Source organism: Cydia strobilella, chromosome 4 (assembly GCF_947568885.1).
Source record: "Cydia strobilella chromosome 4, ilCydStro3.1, whole genome shotgun sequence".
Classification (NCBI taxonomy): Eukaryota; Metazoa; Arthropoda; class Insecta; order Lepidoptera; family Tortricidae; genus Cydia; species Cydia strobilella.
This window is the reverse complement of record NC_086044.1, coordinates 13,560,386-13,584,149: the sequence shown is the minus strand read 5'-3', so window position 1 is coordinate 13,584,149 and position 23,764 is coordinate 13,560,386. Positions and strand designations below refer to the sequence as shown.

Below are 23,764 nucleotides of genomic sequence, written 5' to 3'. Positions count from 1 at the left end.
CAGAGTGACTCATGTTTAGTTTTTAAACTCAACGTTATAATACTTAAGTCAATGGTGCCAAGCTATACGAGGTGATATTTACGATCAGGAGAGACGATCACGTGTGAAATTCGATACTTGTAATTTCAACTGTACACTGTAAACATGAACATCTTAATGCTGAATTCCTCTTAACGATTAAAAATGTCGACAATATCCAGATTTTTCATTTACATATACATTAATACTGGCCATCAACAATATAACTACTGAGCATTATTTTAAAGTTTCATTTTCCTCGCTGTCTGTCATCAAAAGTATGATAACCAAATTAAGAGGCCGGTGTCGATTTTAGTCGCAAAAATGTAAAATTGATAGATTTAGTCGGTGAAATTGTACACCTTTTGTTACCTAATTGAAATAACAAGTACTGGTTTGTATTAGCGCATCTTCTTATCTTACCTTTTATCAGATCAATTTGTTGAAAACAGAGACACTAAATTAGTAATGTTTGCTTTTCTGATGGACGTTTAGGTAAACGCGCGTAAAGCACTGATTTTGTCGCTATTATTTGTAAATTTCGTAAAGTTTGGACGGCTAAACATGGTAATTTTGTATTACACATATCCTGTACTTGACGTTTATTAGACTACATTTTTATTATTATGACTTTGAAGTAGTGTAAATGAAAGTTAGACGAAATCAATGTTCTCCAGAAATTACTTCAAAACAAGTGACAATTTCTCTGAAAATCGACTTAATTTCAACGTAATTTTGATACTTAAACAATCTACAACATTTGTTGAAACTATTTTTATACATCAATTTGTATAATTTACCACCATACATTTTTGATGAATTTTTAAAAACTGCCCCTTCTTTTCATATATTACCGGTGACGCACGCTTGTGACCTCATTATTAAAAGGCAAGATGAGAAGACGTGCTAATAGAAACCAATACTTGTTATTTAGATATTACGTAACAAAACGTGTATAATTTCAACGACTAAATCTATCGATTTAAAGTTTTTGCTCCAAAATCGACTACGGCCTCTTCTGCAATATTTTCTTATCCGTCATTGAAATTGTGTAACCTACTTTTTTATAAAATGTTTTACCTTACCTTTTCGAAAGATTTAAGTTTTTTGGTAGTGGTCACCGTTTGCGATCAAGCGCCAATCTTTCTCTCACAATTCCATCAAAAATACTTTTACTGTCCACACCGTTAAGTTATGGAACGAGATACCGGTGTCCGTGAGGCAATCCCAATCTGTAGCATCAAGGAGATGCTTAAAAATTGTGGCTTCCTGACTCATAAGTCATAATTCTGTTCTTCTCTATTTGATAGGTACCTATTTCTTCAATTTCCTTTAGTTTTCTAGGTCGATTTCCTATAGATTTATTTAAATAATGTATTGAGTATTTGTTTATTTATGGTATGCATTATTTTATTCTTATATTTGTATAAGTAGATATATTTATAGTAATGTGTATTCAAAATTTACATTTCATTGTTTTTAGTGCTTGCACATTGTAGTTTTTATTTGTCATTCATCGGTACTTATTTTATACCCATTTCTTCAAAGGTTAACTGGAAGAGATCCCATATAGGGATAAGTTCGTCTTTGTTGTATTTAATTCTCTTAGAATAAATTTAAAAGTGGAAAAATTACTGCCTTGGGTGAGACTTGAACTCACGGCCTCTGGATCGATACTCCAGCGCTCTGCCAACTGAGCCACCAAGACCTCATCCATAGTCAGCAAATCTTCCCACTATATGGGTCTAGGGGACCCTAGCGACATCTACCGTAAAAGTGTTACACTTCTTAAACGGCCACCGGAGTTCCAAGTCATATTGGAAATTCACCAGTTAAAATGTGCTACCCATTCTAAATTAATTTTTAACAAGCAGAAACGTCTGCGATCGATGCTATTAAGCTTAGAATAAATTTAAAAGTGGAAAAAATTCTGCCTTGGGTGAGACTTGAACTCACGGCCTCTGCTAATAGCATCGATCGCAGACGTTTCTGCTTATTAAAAATTAATTTAGAATGGGTAGCACATCGTAACTGGTGAATTTCCAATATTACTTGGAACTCCGGTGGCCGTTTAAGAAGTGTAACACTCTTACGGTAGATGTCGCTAGGATCCCCTAGACCCATATAGTGGGAAGATTTTCTGACTATGGATGAGGTCTTGGTGGCTCAGTTGGCAGAGCGCTGGAGTATCGATCCAGAGGCCGTGAGTTCAAGTCTCACCCAAGGCAGTAATTTTTCCACTTTTAAATTTATTCTAAGCTTAATAGCATCGGTCGCAGACGTTTCTGCTTGTTAAAAATTAAATTTAATTCTCTTAGTTACTGTCTTACTGTGTTTCTCTTATTTGTTATTCTATGTACAATAAAGAATATACATACATACATATTTGATAAACATTACAGATGTTTTTGATGAGGGGTAATTATAAACTGAAATAGATATGATACACTAAAGAAAATGTGACCAAGTCTACCGGTAGCCGAGGCGGGACTCGAACCCGCGTCTTCAGCTTACGCGGCAAACGTCCTGACGTGAAGGGTAATTAAAAGTAAACAACGATAATCTATTCGCAAAGCACTGCCATCCAAGGTCCGAACAATAAATAATCCTAATAATTAATAATAAATAACTGAGGCATGCTGAAATTGCTCAACACTTGATTGTTTCGATTTTACAAATGTCAACAATAATAAAAGGTTTTGTACAATGGAATATCCAAGAAACGCGTCGTTACGTTTGTGTACACAGAGAGCGGATTAAATTCAATCTACCCACTCCAGCGTCTGAGGGACGCATACCTAAAGCGCTTCTAATAACGTAGGTACTTGTCTCTGCATGACTGTATCGAGGCGAGGATAATCCAGATTACACATAATGGGACTCCTTGCTAGATTAAAAAAAAAAGATCCGAGTGCGTTAGCGAAATTACACCTAAGAAGCATTTCATTGGTCAGTCTTAAATAATAATAATCTTTTGTTTTGTCTTGTTCAAAGTAATGAGATGTATGTGTTCTGTCAGTTTTGCTCAATATTTAGAGCTTACAATCACTTTTTAAGTACCAACTTAAGTACATAAAAATGATTTAATTTGAAATTACTTGCCATTTAACCTTTCTACTTTACAAAGTTCCTTCATCTTCGATATATGGGGATCTATGGATTCGATTGTTTCTCTAATAAATTTATCAACTGTCACGTAAGAGATTTACATCTAACATCGTTCACTTCAACCGATGACGGCTTTCAGGAGATTATCCCACCAGAGGGAGTACGTAACACCGAAATAAATCGTATTACTTTATAAAAGAATAGAGAAAGGGTAAATGTGTGTCAAGTCGGTTAATATGCATCACATTGTGTAAAAATATGTATTTTTTATGTAAGGTTAAGGCGCAATGAGTTCAGGGACTTTTCTGAACGCAGCTCGCCGCGCACTGAGCAGCCGCCTGTGCGTGTCCGGGATCGCGAAAAAATCATTGTTATTGAACTGTTATTTTTAACAAAAAAAGAGATAGGTTAAATTAAACATAAATTTAAGAATTTTTTGAAGCAATTATCATGCTAGTAATTTTTTTGTGCAAAAATAAAAATTTAAATGGTGCTTGTAATTTTGTATTTTTTTTTGCTATTTAGCGAAAGTTGTTTAATTTGGTTTTAAATCGATGAAGTTACTAGAGAAAGGCTTTAATTCATTTTTTTTTGCAACCGTATTATGATCTAAAAAGAGCTGTTTTCTAAAAACTCTACTGGCTGAACGTACTGCACCTTAATATCCAGAGGAAAATGGGAACTACGTTTGTACCTCGTAAACTGTACAGACAGATATGTAGTATGCATATATACCTACATATACCTAACACCATACATATGTATATAACTAATGAAATCGAATTGGCTCTTGCTATGAGAAGAGAAGAACATTTGAGCAGCGTTCAGCGTTCACTACCAGCATTGTTCGTGACGCGAGTCTCACGCAATATCTCTCTCGCGTCATTTGCGGCGAACTGAAGGCGTCGGCTTACTCCACTCTCAACGTGTTTACTCACGCCACTGAAATACAATACCCGATATCTGATATACAAATAAACTATTTACTCTAGAAACAAAGCGTTTAAAAACTACACAGCATTTTTGTAGTGATAAGCAGCATTAGTTTGTAGCTGTACATGACGATGTAATACCGAAAGCCATTACTAAAATTACAAAAAGTTACGAAAAATTATGTACGTAATTTCATTAAGATGTAAAAAAACCGGCCAAGTGCGAGTCGGACTCGCGCACCGAGGGTTCCGTACTTTTTAGTATTTGTTGTTATAGCGGCAACAGAAATACATCATCTGTGAAAATTTCAATTGTCTAGCTATCACGGTTCATGAAATACAGCCTGGTTACAGACAGACGGACGGACAGACGGACAGCGGAGTCTTAGTAATAGGGTTCCGTTTTTACCCTTTGGTTACGGAACCCTAAAAAAAACTGAAACTAAGTTTTTTTTTGTCATATCATTGGAAAATAAAGCGTGAGCCCTGAACAAAGTCTTCGACCGACGAGCCTTTCGGCTACTCTTATTGGGGGATATGTCAGGCTTGTGTCACTGTAACCATTTCTGATCTACGGTGATCGCAAAAACTGTCTGCCTGATTTATAAATCATGTACCATTACGAAGCGAGGTGACTCAAAGAGTACTTATACAAAAGTAATTATAGAAATGTCTCATCATTTATATATTCGCTATCTACCCAATTAGGAAAAGATGTGATCGAGGTAATCCAATCAGGCGACATTAACATTGCGCCATTTCGAATGGCATATACCTGTCACGACGTCCCGGCAGTTCGCCGAGTATGCCGTTAGTACGTGTATTAATTTTCCTACAAGTGCTTTCACGTAATTTGATTGTCACCGTGTTGCTAAGATGGAGATTAGCTTGAAACCGTTGTACGGAGTCAATAAACAAGCACGGGTCGGTGTCTACACGAACAAGCTGACCTAGATCATATAGTTGGCGATAGCTTCCTATAAAGGGACAACGGTTAAAGGTTGTTATGCGAAACACGTTGATAGGCTATGAGCAGCTTCGTTTGCGTAAAATGCTTTACTGTATAAAGAAACTCAAATGATACTAACGAAGACTTATTGAATTTATTAAGAGACTTTGAATAGCGAATGTTTCACAATTTATTCAGTCCTAAAAATGTTTTCAACAATTGTTACATTCACAGAAAGAAATCTCAACGAAGAAAATATGTAAACAGATTATGAAGCTTGTCCAATACACGCGAGCCCGCACTATAGCGGCGTAGCTCGGCGAGCGGTCTTATCCCACGACCATCAACTCGCTTTTATTAGAACAGGCAAGTGTTGAAAAATACACAACAAACGCAATGAATCCCTTTACCTAATATAGGAAGGTTACATTTTTTTAAGGCCTGAAAAAATTTAACCTTACTATATTATATTCGTAGTTACATTTTGACATCGTTTTGATACCAAAACGTAAGTTTGAATTGGCCTTAAGGTGTTTATTATTTATTATTGCGTGGCAAATCAGCAAAACTGGTTTAAATTCATACTTACTTACCAATAGTGAAACACAATTGATACGTAATCATTATCATATTATGTTTTGCTTTTATTCATGCTAGCTACTCTTAGGGTTCTTATAAGTATATAAAGACTTAAAGTTGTAAGACACTACAAACTTTGTCAAAGTCAAAGTCAAAGTATTCTTTATTCAAATAGGCCTAGCAACAAGCACTTTTAAATAGTCAAGTTTTACAAATATTACCTTAATCTAAATATCAGAGCAATTTATTGATGCAGTTATTATTATTCTTAAAAACATTGAATTATTATAGATATGTCAAGCTTAATAATAAGAATTTCACAAAAGGATCGTCAAACACCAAAATTGTATAAAAAATACTAGTCTAGAAACTTTCTAGAATAAAAATCTAAATGTCAAAAAATACGGATTACCTAATATAGGTATTCATTGAATTATCAATTTCATCATTATTAACATAATAATAAATAATTAATTATTTTCAATCACAATCCCACGGTGTTTCATCATTCATGTAGTCTTGTGTGCTATAATAGGCTTTAGAGATAAGTTTACGTTTTACATATTTTTTAAATTTATTAACAGACACTTCGCATAGTCACTTCGCATAACACGCGTATTAGTTCAAAATAAGTTAGAGAGTGATGGTTCGGCAGGCCCGGCAACAAAATCATAATGTAAGTTGTCAAGAGTTGTGGGATTTGGGCACTAACAGTTTCACGCGGCGCTGAACCCAATATTATACAAAGAAATAAAACTATGAAAACGGATTATATCGCGCTAACGAGAAGCACGCTGTAATCTACTTATGCATCGAGCCCAGTCAAGACAGATTTAGTGTTCATATTTTATCAGCGCAATTCGGAAACATTTTCTTATTCCATTTTGTCTTTGTGCTGAATGAATGATTAATGTTCGCTTATGGCAGGCTTACTATATCAAGTATGTGGAAACATGTACACATTTTGCAGAATAGTGGTCCACTACGAGTACATTGATTGCGAGATAGGGACAGCGGTACGTGACGTCCCGACGCATTAGCAATATAATCGCTCAGCGTGACGCCAGGACGGGCTTGAGCGGGATGCAGACGTAATTAATGGAGAAATTTCCGAGAGGTCTCCAGATCGTCCCGGATCTGCTTAACCCTATCTATCTAAATGGCGGAATCAATTACGCTGAAATTCATTCAGACAACGCTAAATATAGCATTACAAAGGTTGCACATACGTTGCAAAGTGATCGCAAACCGTTTTTCTGTTAAACACTACAAGAATTGTACTGCTCGGCTACTGTCGTTGAAATACTTTCACGTTAAGAAGGATTTATACCGAGATATATCACACGACAGCAAATAAGGGGCGATCAAAACTTGGCGGTCGTTTTAAAACATGAGAAGCTTTACGAAAAATATTACAAAAATTTAAGCACTTTGATATTAGTGTAAAAGTAGATAATATACGAATGGACTAATGAAATTAATGGAATAAACAAAATAGTAATTTTAATAACAAAACTTACGTGAGACACAGACATATTAAATATATTAATAACGGGTCACTGACGTATTTTAAGTCGAAAAACGCTCGACATGTTTCACTCCGAGTGACCCGTTATTAATATATATTTGACAAAATAGTAGGTGGAATTCTGGTAATAATAATTAAACAAGCCAATGGTAGCGACGCACTCTCCGCAAATAAAACCATTCAAAATGAAGAGCACTGTTCGTGACGGATAATAAAGCTAAAACCGCTGTTAAAACATTTAATTAAGTTCTTTTTAGCTTAATATTTATCAATCAATCAATCAGTCATTAAATATTATATTAATTACACGTACTTCCGCTAAATGATGCTGAAATGTTGCTAGTTAGTCCTATTTAAATGTAACGACTTCATTCATCTTGACCTTGTTAAGTATCGGTTCAACCCAGGATTAAAAAAATTGTATTCAAATGGGGTTGGCCGGTGGAAGTATTTCACAAATGGCGCCATAATTTTTTCTGTCAATCCCTAGAATTGTAATTAATTCTTTAATCCAAATCTCATAGAACAAAACTAGAGACAGGGAAAACCTATGCTGGCTCCACCTATGCAAACCTTTGACAGTTGTCAACCCCATTAGGTACATTAAGGTATTAGGAGACAAGATACAATTATAAACTCCGAACTATTTTTTAATGCACGTACGTGCATTAATAATAAACGTGCATAAAAGTGCACAAAACTAGAATTTAGAAAATTTTATTATTTAGCTAAAAATGTGAGCTTTATTAAAGAAAATCATATCATATAGTATATAAACATAACATGTACATATTCTAGAATGAATTTCATTTAACGTAAGTCGCGTGTTATTTTCACGGGATCATCAACATACTGGAATGATTGACTGAACTCCTACTACCAAGTGACGTAGACCGGCATATCATATGTGTGGAATATGTAGATGGATAATACAGTGACGGGCGGCAAGTAATTTATCAAGCATTTTAGGGAGTTTTCCATTGTGAGGTGGAGCGAGCGAGGTTTTACCAGCCATTAGCAGCAGCGGACGGCGAATGGGAGCTGGCAGGGTTGGCAGGATTAAGGCGGCCATGTTCTCCTGCTTTATGTACGAGTACCTAGTGTTCAGGAACAATTGACGACAAGAGTCTGCAGTTTGGCATCGATTTACTGTTTCTAGTTAAGACTCGCAGTTAAAGCACTTCTGCTCAAGGGTTGTACTACTATTAAGTTCAAGATTGAGGTACTTAACTACAGTATAATATCTTTACGGAAAATACGAAAAAAAAATTACTTTCTTAAATTATTTAATTGATGTAACGTTAGCGCCGCCGAGTGGAAAAACGTAAAATACATAACATTCCAACTACATTTAATGGCATTACTTTATTGATCGATAAAAAATAACATAATATTTCTATCATATCGGCCGTGGCACACCTCACCTTAAAATATTGTAAATTTGAGCGTGTTTATTAAAACTTGACATCAGTAAGCAGCCCCTAAAATGAAACGGAAGGCAGCCAAGATTTGGATTATCTCGCCGTTGTTGGCAGCCCCGACGCTGTAGCTGCACATAATCGCGATTTGAAAATGAAGCTGTGAAAGACGCCTTTAATTAAAACAGGTCGTTAATGGTCCATTAGACAACCAGAGATGCGACTCAAACATTTACAAAAAGGAATTATAAAGATGTTTGTATGAACATCATTTTGCAACGATATTACGCAGCGGATTATTGGCGTCTTTGCCCTGCATTTCCTGCATAGAAAACTCTTCGACTTAGGGCAACCAGTATAACTAGCACTTCAAATTCTGCGTAGTTTTTGCGGATCCTAAGGTCTCAGATATATATCGGATCACCGCATGGCTCCAAGCTCGGTACGCGATAACAGCAACAAAACCTTGTTGGCAGACCCAATGCTGGGACTGCACATAACCGCACTCGAAGATGAAGCCAATAAAATACGTCTTCAATTAAAAGGCGTTATTAATGTCTCAGCGCTATAAATTAACGCTGCGCACGTCCGATAGTGCAATGCCTTGATTTATAACATCCATCCGTCTGGAAAGATTCGCGATGCAAACTTGGGATTTAATTGCTTTCAAGTGTTAACGTGCAAGTCTCTTAAAAGTTTTCAGTACGGGGATTATAATTCTAATTAATGTTCTAAATACTCCATGTAGTTTATGTTATAAATATTTATAAAGTGATTAAAATTAATGTTAAATAGGTACCTAAGTCTGGTCATTCCAGATACAGTTAGCACTCCTGAATTCATACCATAACTTCAGTCTTCGTGTAATGATCTTAGCTACCCAGGCACCTGGTAATGTAAGTTCAATTATGAACTTAACAGTAGTATTACATAAACATATAAATACATTGCTACTTGATTTAAAGGTGGAACACTTTTATTTATTTAACTAAATTGAGCCTCACTACGATAATACTGACCCCATTTGAGAAATCAGAATACTATTAACTCCCTATTGTAAAATTTGGCTATTATTGAATTACTTAAAGGTCATTCAGTTTGACCCCATTTGTTAGCGTAGATATTGACCGTAGCTTAACGAGCGGGAAGGATCTGTTTCGATACAGACACCGGCAGTAACTGCCAGACCTCCTGTTAAATTGCGCGGCACAACGTCATTACAGTGAAGGACAGATAACTAGGTAATCAACGGGCTTCTGCTAAGGTGGAATAGGACTGTTTGTGAACAGTTTAAATTAGCGTTGTTCAAGGCTTAAGGAAATTACATTGCTACGCTAGCTATTGAAAATTCAAACTTTCTACTCTTTTATTTTATTAAATTTACATAAACTCAACACCGTCAAACAACACCCAGTTTTAAAAACTATAAAGATGTTTAACATTTATTTACGGTATACTCTCTCTTTAATTTTAGAAAATCACAAAGCTCGGGATTTACATGTAAAAGTAAATACATGCACTACTAGTGTGCAATAAATATAAATAAATTTCATTTTTTGTAAACAGCAGTTACTGGTAATTTATTATAGTAGCTATGTGTGTTATCTATCTTTGTGTCACGTGTATATTGAATTATTTTCTGTCACAAGCATATCTAATGCTTAAAAGAAGATCCCATCCCATGCTGTAAACTACTTGTAAAGAACCAATAAACATTTTTCATTTTTTTATTTTTCATTTTGTAAATTGTAATTGTATGTCACTAACCTTAATTAATTTTAAGATTTGTTGTACCTACTAACACTATATGGATCTATTATGATTCGAAATAAATAATTAATTGAATTGAATTGAATTGAAATACCACCGTTTGGAAAGCAGTCAACGTCGCACATGGACTGAAATAACACCAGAAGAGCCTTATGCGTCTCCGAATCATATGATTTTTACAGGAAAACATTTAGCTGCAGTCAAATTTCAAACCAATCACTCACAACAAGTAAACTGTTCAATATTAACGTTTATGGTGTTTACATATTGAAAGTTAGAAATCACCGCATTGAACCGTAGATACCTACGTCCTATGCATGATGCAGTTTGACTCGGGTAGCAGCTCTACGCTGTTTTAGTTCCAAGACCGCAGGGAATACTAGTTTTGAGTTATACGATCAGTTTTAATGTCAGAATATCAATGAGTCCGAACAGGTAAACAACTTCTGCGAGTAACTTTGGCCGCATAGTTTATTTAGGTATTATATGAGGTGACAATATCAGTAACTCCGATTTTTGTGATCAATCTGTGGAGTATATGTGTATTTAGGTTAGTCTCTATTTGAAATATAAAATTTTATGTCAAGCTAAATTCTTGTTTCGTTTTACATATACTATTAAAATATTTACTTTCATAAGTAGGTGTTAAAACACTCGGTTCTGAATGGGCATCAGAAATATGTAGGCCGAGGTAGAAGCAGACCAAAATTGAGATCGCGAGACGACCTGGACTCATTTTGTGGCGACTGGCAGGAGCATGCACAAAGCCGTGACGAGTGGCGGAAGACAGGGGAGGCCTTTGTCCAGCAGTGGGACACAATTTAAGCTATAAAGAAAGGTGTATAAATAATACACAATAAAAAAACATGACCTAGATTCTGATTCAAACCTTACTAAAACACAAGATACTGAATAAATAAGTAATAAAATAGGTTCATCTTAAGGGACCATACAACCCCTCTGGTGTTACGGGTGTCTATGGGCGACGGTAATCGCTTACCATCAGGCGATTCGTCTGCTCGTTTGCCTCCTATATATATTTCATTAAAAAACTAAACTGGCATAATACTATTTGATTTTATACGACAAGTCAAAACACGGCAACGTTCTCACGCTTGCTGCAACTTTGTTGGCATGTACATGTTAATAGTTTAACAAGTTCACACAATGTGTGATAACAATTCCACAAATTGTTAGCGTGATTAATTACTTCAGCTCTTCGGAATCCTGCGAGTTGAGCTTCACAGCTAACCGCAAGCACACACACAAAAAAAAAATTACTTTAAGGGGCTTTATGTATACATTAATTAAATTGCTTAACGGCCAGATTTGAACTTTAGATACCTACGTCAAAAATTTGCTAAAGATACGATATGGATCGGATATGTCAGTGTCAAAAGCGACATTTCTTCAAACAAAAATGTCACTTTTGACACTGACATATCCATATCGGACCTTAAACAAATGTTTGACGTATCTTAAAGTTCAAATCAGGCCGTAAGTTATAAGTCGAACTATGTAGAAGAAACCCCCCTTATTCATAAACCTTTACGGGCCTGATTTAGTTAAATTATGTTTTATCCCTTTCTTGCAAACACATAAATCAAAATGACAGATAAAGACAAACGATTCATAGCTAATTTAGGCTTGTAACGCGTTTATGAATAACGACATATAACTTTAACCTTTACAGCGCAACATTATCAGCAAACAAGTCCAATGCAGCAGCCATGCAGCAAAGGGTATACATAAGTATGTTTCACCGCTTAATTTCCTCGAGGCAGAAAGGCAGTTTTAAAGCGGGATTGAATCGGGGCGCTCTGCCGACATCTGCTGGAGACGTTTGGAAATTTTAATACCTAAGGATCAGACAATCGCATGCAGCTGATGCAGTGCCTGCCGGGACCGCCCGCGGCGCGGCGCGCACTGCGACCACTCGGCTGAGGGTTTAAAGCTTGGATAAAATTCATTTGCATTCTTTTATGCAACAATATCGCTTTGTTTTGTGATTACAACTATACAAAACTATGTTATCGTTAATTAGGAATCAAATCTACGATAACGTCTTAGTATTGGAAAAACGTACTTCAAGCCTTCCTTGGAAAAGTTTGAAGGATGTATTTTTACATGTCTATTTAACATTTAAAGCCGCTGGTCTATAGGTGTCTATAGTATACAGGTTGTCGTCAACTACAGGGCTAACGATTTGATCTCCGTGTATGTTCAGCTATCGCTGTATAATATTTTTGGAGAAATTTAGCTCTTAAGATCATAGACCTTCGTTTGATCCGCACGGAACGCAACACTGATTCCAGCCAATTTTGTTCTTTCTTGATCATATCAGCGATATAATACAATCTCTTAATAGATCCTTACTAAAACAACACAAAGACTTTTACTTATACATTTATTCGTTCGTAGTGTTTGTACTTTAGGTTTTAAAAGAACAAGGGAAGGCAGTGCAATACTAAAAGAAGGACGCAGCAGTTTCGAGTGCTCTTCGACATTTTTTGTAAGTATATATAAAACTGGATTTCTTGCTGATGGAGAGAATTAAAGACATTGTCACAGAATTTTTGCTGAAAATATTTTGGTATTAGAATTTTTCGCATAAAAATCCTGGTAAAATTGCAAGTCAAGCAATTTCAAGACTATTGAAGTTGTAGAAGATTCTTTTTTTCCACAAATTTAATTAGACATATTTTAGATGCAGGCTAAACTGAACGACAACGAAATCGAACAGTAAGCATGAGTGGTCATTCATTCAAGTGCAAGTTATTGATGTTTTTATCCAACGCATGGGTACATGTATAGGTATACATGTACCTACATAATTTACATATATATTCGTAACATAAGTAATCTCCCAGCTTATTCGATTAAGAAAAAAAAAATACACAAGCACGAACAAAATGCAAAATTGGGTCCGTAATGTTGAATTATTATGGCTTTTACAATATTTCTCAATAAAAGATCTATCTCAGAACTAGTAGTCATAATATTAAATCACATTTAGAAACGGGTCTATAGCGAATTTATTTTGTTACCTTTATTTACCGACGTTTCGACACAGGTTACACTGGTCGTGGTCGCGGCTAACTGACGTCTCAGCAAAATGTCAAAACAGAGATTTGTGTGACTACCCCACGAAAAGTGCATTTAAAGTTCGAGGTAGACATCACATTTTCAAACCACCCACTACACATAAAAGTAAATTATTGTCAATAGTCCGACACACAACACTCACAACATCCGCGCACACATCCGAAGATAGATCCCTTGGCTTTAACTACTGGATCACTGGTCCCCAAGTTGCCGATAAGTTAAAACCATCTTCCTTATTAAAATTTCTGGGGTGCTTCTTATCGGCAACTTGGGGACCAGTGATCCAGAAGTTAAAGCCAAGGGATCTATCTTCGGATGTGTGCGCGGATGTTGTGAGTGTTGTGTGTCGGACTATTGACAATAATTAACTTTTATGTGTAGTGGGTGGTTTGAAAATGTGATGTCTACCTCGAACTTTAAATGCACTTTTCGTGGGATAGTCACACAAATCTCTGTTTTGACATTTTGCTGGGACGTCAGTTAGCCGCGACCACGACCAGTGAAACCTGTCGAAACGTCGGTAAATAAAGGTAACAAAATAAATTCGCGATAGACCCGTTTCTAAATGTGATTTAATATGTGTTTAAACCGCGAAAGTTTTAAATGTTATATAGTAGTCATAATATTTTCATTAGGTAGGTAAATGTAGTTTGTCCAGGGACATTAAGCGCCAGGGACATTAGTGAATGGTGCAAGTGTACTTTCTTATCCATTTACTTCTTACTTTTCGTTGACAGTGTATGTACATATGTACTAAATGTGTTATATATTCAACCTTAATGTATACAAGTGAAAACGAGATAGCCTGCCGGTAAAAAAAAACGTGTACTTTTTATAGATTATGTAGGTTTTAAACCTGTGATTGTCTGTATTTATCCTCATAGACATATAAACTAGATAATCAGAATACAATTCTATCTTGTATCGTAAAATAAATTTAATTATAGAGGAGCGTTTGGTGAAAACAAACGACCGGACACACGACGGGCCCTAAAGATTTACGATGTAGTAAGAGAAAATTTTATTATACTTTCAATTTCGCTGGTGCCCTCGAAAACAGTCCGTTGAGCGATATAAAATGGTCTTTGCTATTTAAGGAGTTGTCTCAAGTTACCTGAGAATTCCGACGTCATGCCAGATTGCCAACGCGCAAGATGGTAATTTAAAGTATTACTCGTACCTAAGTTAATTATATTAGCGAGACGGAGAGAATTTGAACTGTAATGTTATTACGGAGGTGAATGTTGGAAAGGTTTAATAAGGCCCAGAGTTGACAAGTTGAGTGAGAAAGCAGGGTTCGGGGCGGGCGTAAAATTCCACGTTATAATGTATCGCAGGCAGCAAGTGTGCGGACTCATCGATCACACGCCGAATACGATAGCACATACGTGTAGGAACACTTTCCGTGAAAGTTTCGAACGAGCGGGTGCCAAACTCCCGTCCACGTCATCAGTGGCAAAGCCGCGCCGCGCCGTTTCGTACTCATTCACAACATGGCACAATCGAGGCCAAATATTATCACTCGCATTTACTTAATTTATTTGTAGACTTACGTACCTATATGGCGTTATACGTTAATATAACGCGAGTTTTGTAAAAAATAACCGAGTCTTTCTGGTAATTTTATCTGGTAACAATACAATATATAAATACTTCTGCACACCGGAATAGAAGAAAACTATACAAAGAATACAGCAACTCAAGTGGAGCTATACAATAGGCCACCATTCGCTTTTTGGCGAAGGAAATAATCATGAGGAAATACTGGAAATAGGCATAGGTATATTCGCAAAGAAATTCAAAGGTGTGTATGAAGTCCCTAACCCGCTATGGGCCAGCGTAGAAACTATATCGCAATCCCACTTGTGCGTGAGATGGAGGCCTGTGCACAGCAGTGGGACGTACAATATAGGCAGATTTTCTTAAAGATGAGCGAGCACGTTTTAGTTAGATTAACATTGAATCCTATCTTAGAAGATTTCATATTTACAATACAGCGAAATTCGACTCTAATCATATTTCATACAAAAGCCGCTTAGTGACCCGAATTCATAATGTTTTTCTTTGGTAAATATATATTTTAATCTGAGGGAGGTATTTTATCTCTTGCTTTTGTACTCGTATTAAATTGTTTTTAATATATGCCTTAAAAGTATTCCTTTGTTAAGAAATACTTATTACAAAAATAAAATTGTTCTTTAACTGGAGAAATAATTTCAAAGCTCTGTTGGTGCTTATAAAGTTATTAAATTAAACACTTCTGCGAATGATGATGACGTTCCATGACTCAGCTTAAAAATTAACAATAGGCATCAGAACAACCGGCGTTCTGACATTTCCAGGAGAATAAATTGACTTTGATAATTAGGTGAAATGTTTTTCTAGTACTTAAAAGTAAATACATGGGTAACAGCCTAACAGCTTATTGTTCATAACAAATAAATTTTGCCCTGTGACTTGTTACTTTCGATACATTAAGTGACGTCAAGGTTAGAAATGAATAAAGCCAGTCAAACTGTAAGTACCTTTAAAATTACAATTGGAAGTAACTGTCCACTGAAATTCAATATTTTATCTTCAGGTAGAAAGAGATGCAAATCAATTTTAGTTGAATTAAATTTATGATAAAAACTATCTCAGTTTAATAATAGTAAACAAAACAATCAAAGATCACTTATAAGATACGATAGCATTTTATACTTCTCATAAAAGTAAATAGAACAGTGTTAAACGTCAAAACATTTGGAACTCTTGAAACTAGGATTAAACTCGTGGACGTTTGGCATGGAGTTCTAACGATAGTAGTTCCTATTCGTAGTATTAAGTGCTTTTGCAATAAACATGTTAAGAGCCCGGTATCGATTTTAGTCGTAAAAATGTAAAATTGATAGATTTTGTCGGCGAAATTGTAGACCTTTTGTTACGTAATGGAAATAACAAGTACCTACTGGTTTCTATTAGCACGTTTCCTCATCTTGCCATTTAATAGTTTTTTTTAGAATACAGAGACTTAATTAGTAATGTCTATTTTTCTGATGGACGTTTAGGTAAAGTTTACCTGGTAAACACGCGGGTAAAAGCACTGATTTTGTTGGTCTTATTTGTAAATTTCGTAAATATTGGACTGCTAAAAATGGTAATTTCGTATTATATATATCCAGCACTCCACCCTCAATAGACTACATTTTTAGGGTTCCGTACCCAAAGGGTAAAAACGGGACCCACGGGACTAAGACTCTACTGTCCGTCTGTCTTTGTTATTATTATTATGACTTTGAAGTAGTGTAAATGAAAGTTAGACGAAATCAATTTTCTCCAGAAATTACTTCAAAACAAGTGTCAATTTCTCTGAAAATCGACAATTTCAACGTAATTTAGATAATTAAACAATCTACAACATTTGCTGAAACTGTTCTTAAATATCATTTTGTATAATTTATCACAATAATTTATTGATGAATTTTTAAAAACTGCCCCTTCTCGTCATAATAATTATATTACCAGCGACGCACGCCCGCGACCTCATTATTAAAAGGCAAGATGAGAAGACGTGCTAATAGAAACCAATACTTGTATTAAGATATTACGTATAGATATTACCAATACAAAAGGTGTATAATTTTAACTATTAATTTTATCAATTTTACATTTATGCTCTAAAATCGTTACTGGGCCCTTAATACAGATAAATAAATAATGATTTAACCATTACACATTTACATTGTGTTGCAATAGCTACTTACAATAAAATAAAATAAGATTTGCGCTCTCTTAAGCCACGGATAATATTTATTTATCATTAATTCATTACGAATGTATAAATGTTTGGACAAGACAACTGATTCTGTGCTTGACGCCTTTAAACACTGTGTAGGAATACGCTCTTTATCACGGTTTATTTCGTCTCATTCAGACGTCTTCGAAAACGGTATCTGGCGATACGCCCCGCATTTTGCGCTATCATTGCAGTGATGGCGCCACTGTAACAATTAAGTTGCGCACACAGTGCGTCTAGATTGTTTTGTTATTACATAAAACGGTCTGCGTAGATGTTTGTTTATTTAAAATTTAAACCAAATAAAGGTTAATAAATAGTTATTATTATTTTAGTACATTATTTTAATACAAACAACGATATTTAAGACAAGTGTTGAAGTAGGTAAGTATATAGCTATTAATCCTATTAAGAAATGTTTGGGACATAAAAGGACATTTTTTTTGAAAAATGACAACAATGTCAATAATCCATTTCTTAATTATAAGAAGAGAATTGAACTCGCTGCCTCGCCTTCGCACAAAGGACGAACAGTGTTGAAAAAGCAACGCCAACCGCTTTGTTGATTCAGGTTTTAACAAATTACTGTGGTACTTTCGAAATAGGTGACACGAATATTTGCCTTTGTATAAATAATGCTTCATTGAATAATTTGGATACCTTTACGTTTATAGTCTGTTTTAGTTTATCTAAGTACCCACAACACAAGCCTTCTTGAGCTTACTGTGGGGCTTAGTCAATTTGTGTAAGAATGTCCTATAATATTAATTTATTTAAGTATAGTACATTTGTATATCTAAAGGTGCTTTAAACATGCGTATTATATAGAAGTAGCTAGAACTAAACTTTTAACTAGACATTTAAGTAACTAAAAACATTTTCCTATAGCCACGTTTTCCGTATGAAGCCAAAAGAAAAACAGGTAATGAAAATCTGTTAAGTGATTCCAGACGTATTTATGTTGCAAATCAGACTAGCAAAATTACTGCGACAGAGATTAAAAAGAATCAGACGAAGAGATAACGCAATTCTTAATACCTAACTAAAATGTATTTATTAATCCAAGAAAAATAAATACAAAAATCCGCACGATTTAGAAATTTGTGTCTAGACACTTCACAAAACTAGTTTATCATGGCTTACCTATTTTGCTACTATTAAATTGGTGGCTACTATGATATTTTCATACTTGCAGGCGAAACGACCGTACGCTTATTTGCCAGTGCTGTGGTATAAACAAATAAATTATGATCGCAATTTTTGCAACAAAGACGAACCTACCTGCATCTGTCAATTTACTACTAAATAGCCTACCTACCTACTTACCTACCTAGTGATCGTTTTAATATTGCATTTCATTTCATACGGGAGTTCTAATAATATAATATGTATAGGTAAGCATACGTGTGCTAACTCCGGTACGCAAATACTAAGGTGATGTTTATTATTAAAGTTTATTAATGCATTTGCTTATGGAAAATCCTCTATTGTAATAAAAAGGTTAGATATTATTCCTGATATAATCCTCTTAAGGTAATAATAAACACCACTTTTGTATTCGTGCCTCGAATAAGCGAACGTACCTATAACGAAATTTTATACAAATTCGAAGTTATTTGGGTAATTTTGCATTTATTAGCGAACATTTTTATTTCCTTTCAGAAAATGAAAAGGGATAAGGCGAGTAGGTATCTCTCAACCTGTGTTAGAGAGTTACCTACTACTCGCCTTAAACGCAGAAACAAGTCAAACTCTATAAAAAGACCAACTTCGGGTCACAAATCTGGAGGAGTAAGTAAATAAGTACTCACATTCGTCGTGATCTTTGGCGGTGACAGTGAGAACGGTATGCTGGATGTCTTCATTTTCGTCCACTTCCGCCTCGTACAGCTCCTTGTCGAAGTACGGCGGGTTGTCATTCTTGTCAGCGATGCCGATGCGGATGAACTTAGTCACTGCAAATAAAATAAATCGTTACTTACACGAACTACTAAACAAATAGAAGTCAGTTTTTTGATTAAAATTAAGAATTTACTTAAAATAATTATTGATTGCAATTGTTGACTGAGTTAGTCACTCGTACTGTAACTGCCAACTTAATTTTTAGAGGAAGTAAATACGATTGAATTTTGTTTCAATTTTAAAAAGTGCAAACATTTTTTCCCCCACCGAAGTGATTCTTAAATATTAAATATATTAATAACGGGTCACTCACGTGTTTTAAGTCGAAAACCCGTTATTAATATATTTAATATGTCTGTGTCTCACGGAAGTGATTCTTGCCGGAAATCATTTTACTGTGGAAAATATACATAAAAGCATTTTTACTAACAACCATTTTTACATTATAACGCTCAAATAAATCCAGCCTCACAGAAAACGCACACGATTTTAGTTAGGAAAATTGTAAGGACAACAACAGCGTTCTTGCAACAGCAAATTTATTTCATTGATCTCTATTTTGTAAAACGCTTTTCTAAGGGCAATCCTAATTGGACGATATGAAATGAGGTCTAATCAGTACACCAGAAGAGTCGCACGAAAAAAGAAATCTAGAAGGAAATTGCTTTCGTTTGAGGCACATTGTAACAATGATAAATTAGGACCCCGCTGGGAGAAATGTCCGGCGGCTTTATTAGCAAACATTACTGACACTTCCAAGGGTATTTCATCATGAATACAATAATATGGACTGGAACCCTAAGTAATACGTTTGTCGACTGTTAGTAGCTTTACGTAGCGTAGGTGCGATTGAAGTCCCGCCGCCTGCCTGCACGACACCCAACTACAGACTTCGCTTATTGCGGTATCAGTGACGGTTCTGGCAATATCAAAACTAATACGAAAACATGCCATATACTGTTTAAAACTTATCCGACTAGTCCTTTAAAACTATCCGCTTATAGCGGAAATAATGTACAATATATACGATAAGGTACGATTCTTAGAATTATGCAAAACATTCAACTTTCACACATATGTCGGTTTTTCTTTAAATTCAAAGTATAAAAAAGGTACATACGCATGAAATTTTTAGTACAAACAATTCATATTTGCCTTGGTCCGAAAAAGTGGTTGCTTTTAAACGAATGTAAAATTATTCAAATTTCTTGCATTAATAATTAAAGTCCATTAGAATATCAAATCCTTGTTTTATGGCACAAATCTACACTAACATTCATAAACGATTCGGACTTCGGACCAGACCGTAAAATCAAAAATGCAGCTCGCATTTGTTCATCGTGTGGTTTAGGTGTAAGATTATAGAGTGGTTTAGGTGTATGATTGTAGTGTTAGAAGCGTGTTGTAAATCAGTCTTAAGAGTTTCCGTATCTTCAAAAGAAGTTTCCGTCATAAAATTTGAAAGTTCAGCTAAATTGGACGATCATAAAAACTAATCTGCGACGTAAAGAGCAGCCTAACGACGCCGCGGGCGACTTTTTGCAAGTAAACACGCGAGGGGAGGCCCGCTCAGGACTTCGTTGAATTATTTTGTTACGAAACTGCGTCAACTCCCGTAAAAAATGATGCCAACATTTCACAAGCCAACAAATCGTCCCTGGGATCAATTCGGATAAAGTGCACGTAACAGTTTTAAATTCTTACACAAGCGACTGGTGTGTTTATTATTTCCAAAGGGCGAGGCGTATACTAAATAGGAGGGTGCTATTGCTACAACACAACATTATGTCTTACCAGCTCAGAATAAGTAATAGTACTACCGTACAGAAAGGAAACTTACTCCAACACCGAAGTTTGACAGCGATTCAGGTACGGAATCCTTCGTGCGTGAGTCCGACTCGCACTTGGCCGGTTTTTTTTATTTATGACCACATCCTGTTTGAAGTTTTTATGTTTCACCTTTATAGAGATTCAACAAGAGTAAATGACGTTTCTTGTACCTGACATTTCCCTTTGAATATTGATACGGTAGTCGTACCTATTGGTAATAGAATTGTATTAATAAAATGAAAGGCATTTACAAAATAATATTAACTTGGCTCAGGATATGCCAGCAGTTTCATTTAAGATTCTACACCCTGTCGATAAAAGACTACCATGACAATTCATACTAGAAAAGAATTTACTCAACTTTGAGGATCCATAGACATTCCCTCTGTTTAACGTCAGCATTAACAATTCTCTGTGAGTGAAATACCAGACTCTAATATTCTCTGTGTGCGTATAAAACAAAGCGTCCTATCGGTGAGCAAATGTGCTAAGATCAAATCTTCGGGACACATTCACATAGCCGGAGTGGTGGCCGATAATGAAATTCTTTATCAAGAGGTGCACCGAGTGGAGTGTCGGGACGTGCCTTCGCGTCGCGCAGGACGGGTGCGGAGGCCGCCAGACCTGAGGCTTTCACATAAGCTGGATCAAGCCAATGTAACACCTTTTTGATTTTTCAAGACACTGCCAAATTCAGAAGATTCAGGACACCGACGCTCTGATCTATTCAAAAGATCTCGCCAACCTACTTTTCAAGATAAACAGAAACTGTTTTCAGCCACTGCAGCGATTGGACGTCGAGACGTAAATTTGTTTTTGTATTGTCTGCCTTCCTTTTTACTTTCCTGAAATTCAATTCCGGTTGCACTAATGTCAGTTCTTAGTTATATTGAGTTATTGTTCTTTTTCTATTTCTCTTAAATGTACGGCCCTGGTTTTAGTAATCGAATAAAGTTAGCATTAAAATGTAACAATAGTAGCAATAGACAGTGTTGGATTTCTATCAACCTTTTCTGCGGGCAGAATGATCGGGAACCATTCATTTACACATCGATTCCAGTTTCAATTACAGTAGGTACGAAGTTTGCGTTTTTGCCAGGCTTCCGAACATTTCAGCGTTTTGCTTTTTGCGTTAAACGGTCTGTGTCGTAATGGTCTCGGAAACAATAAAATACGAGTATTGTAGTGTTGCGATTTTGCTTTAATCTATACTTATAATAAAGCGGAAGAGGGTCGAAAGTCTGTACATGGAAGATATTCGAAAAAAAATTGGCTGGGGATACTTAGAATCGATAACAGAACACATTCCAACAGTTTTTAGAATTTTTGTCTGTTTATCTGTTTGTCTGTTTATCTGTTTGTCTGTTTATTTGACCGCGCTACAAATGAAAACGGCTGAACGGATTTTGATGCAAACTTTACTAATCTGTCGAAAAAATCCACGGCCAGGTTATAGGCTATAAAAATTTGAGAAATTTTACCCCTAAGGGGGTTAAAAAGGGGGATGAAAGTTTGTATGGAGTTCAAGATTTATTTTAAGCTAGCAATTTGAAACTTCGTAAGAAGATATATTATTGAAATACAAGAAAACTAATTTCAGCGTTTTTGAAAATTCATCCCATAAGGAGGTGAAATAGAGGTTGAAAGTTTGTATGGAGTTCAATTTTTTTTTTGAGTGCGTTACTTGAAACTTTGTATAATGGGCATATTATTATAATACAGGAAAAGTAATTTTAGCGTTTTCAAGAATTCGTCACCTAACAGGGTTAAAAGGGGGTTGAAAGTTTGAATCCATTACAAATGCTTTGAAACTTCTTAGAAATGTATGATAGACGATTACAAAAAAACTAATTTTGACGTTTTTGGAAATTTAACCCCTCAGGGGGTTGAAAAGGGGATGAAAGTTTGTCTTGGGGTGCAAATTTTATTTTAAGTCAGGAACTTAAAACTTTGCAAAACGTTAATTATATTAAAAAGCAAGAAATTTTTTTTCAGCGTTTTTAAAAATTCATCCCCCATGGAAAAAGGGGTTAAAAACTTTATCTTGATAACTATATTATTTTAGCTACTAGGCCAAGTTAGGTATCGTTTTTGTATAAATCGGGTATGCCGAATTCATTTATGATATCAAAATGACACCATTCCCGAGTGAAAACACAAAAAAAATGAAAAAAACTTTTTTTAATTTCTCTTTACGCTTAAACCGCTAAACCGATTTAGATAAAATTTGGTATAGAGATAGTTTGAGTCCCGTGGAAGAACATAGGGTAGAAATGGAGACTGCGTTTGCATGGAGAAGCGGCCGTGCCCTTTCCTCTTAATAATGGTCACGAATTTTTCAGTAAATGTCAAACGATTTGGGACTTATACGCGTTACCATGCCTTCCCGAAAAAAATCGAATCTTTCGCGAAAGTCTCGCAATGCATTGCGGCCACAAGGGGCACGGTCTCAGGAGTCTAAGAAAAACCACGGTGAGAGACTCAGTGGCGCTAGCCAGGCAGGTCGCTTCGCTTTCGGCTGAAACGGCAAGCCAGCGCGAGTCTCGATTGTGATCCCAAATACATCGTACGCAATACATATATAGGCGCAGATCCTGACGGAGTGTGGCGCCGGAGAAGCCGTGTTCATCCTGCGTATCCCCCTCCATTCCGAGCAACTTCCCGTTCCGCTTTAAGCGCCTACAGGTCCCCGTGAGCGCCTGCTTCGCTATGACTATCAACAAGTCGTAGGGGCAGACGCTACGCAGTTGCATTTCCCACTCCGAAAACAACAAAAAAAGGGGCAGACACTGCCCGCCGCCGGCGTCATGCTTAGACTGATTTCACTGGAGGACCGATTTGGATGACATG

General features: G+C 35.9%; 1 protein-coding gene across 9 annotated transcripts in view; it reads right to left on the bottom strand.

Annotated features, from left to right (window-relative positions):
• LOC134741031 (neural-cadherin) overlaps positions 1-23,764 on the bottom strand; it is a 456,653-nt gene that overhangs the window by 63,644 nt on the left and 369,245 nt on the right. For all 9 annotated transcript variants that reach the window (XM_063673761.1, XM_063673764.1, XM_063673760.1 and 6 more), the window contains exon 13: positions 18,994-19,137. In XM_063673761.1, coding sequence (XP_063529831.1) covers positions 18,994-19,137 — 144 coding nt within the window. The remainder of the gene's footprint in view (positions 1-18,993; positions 19,138-23,764) is intronic.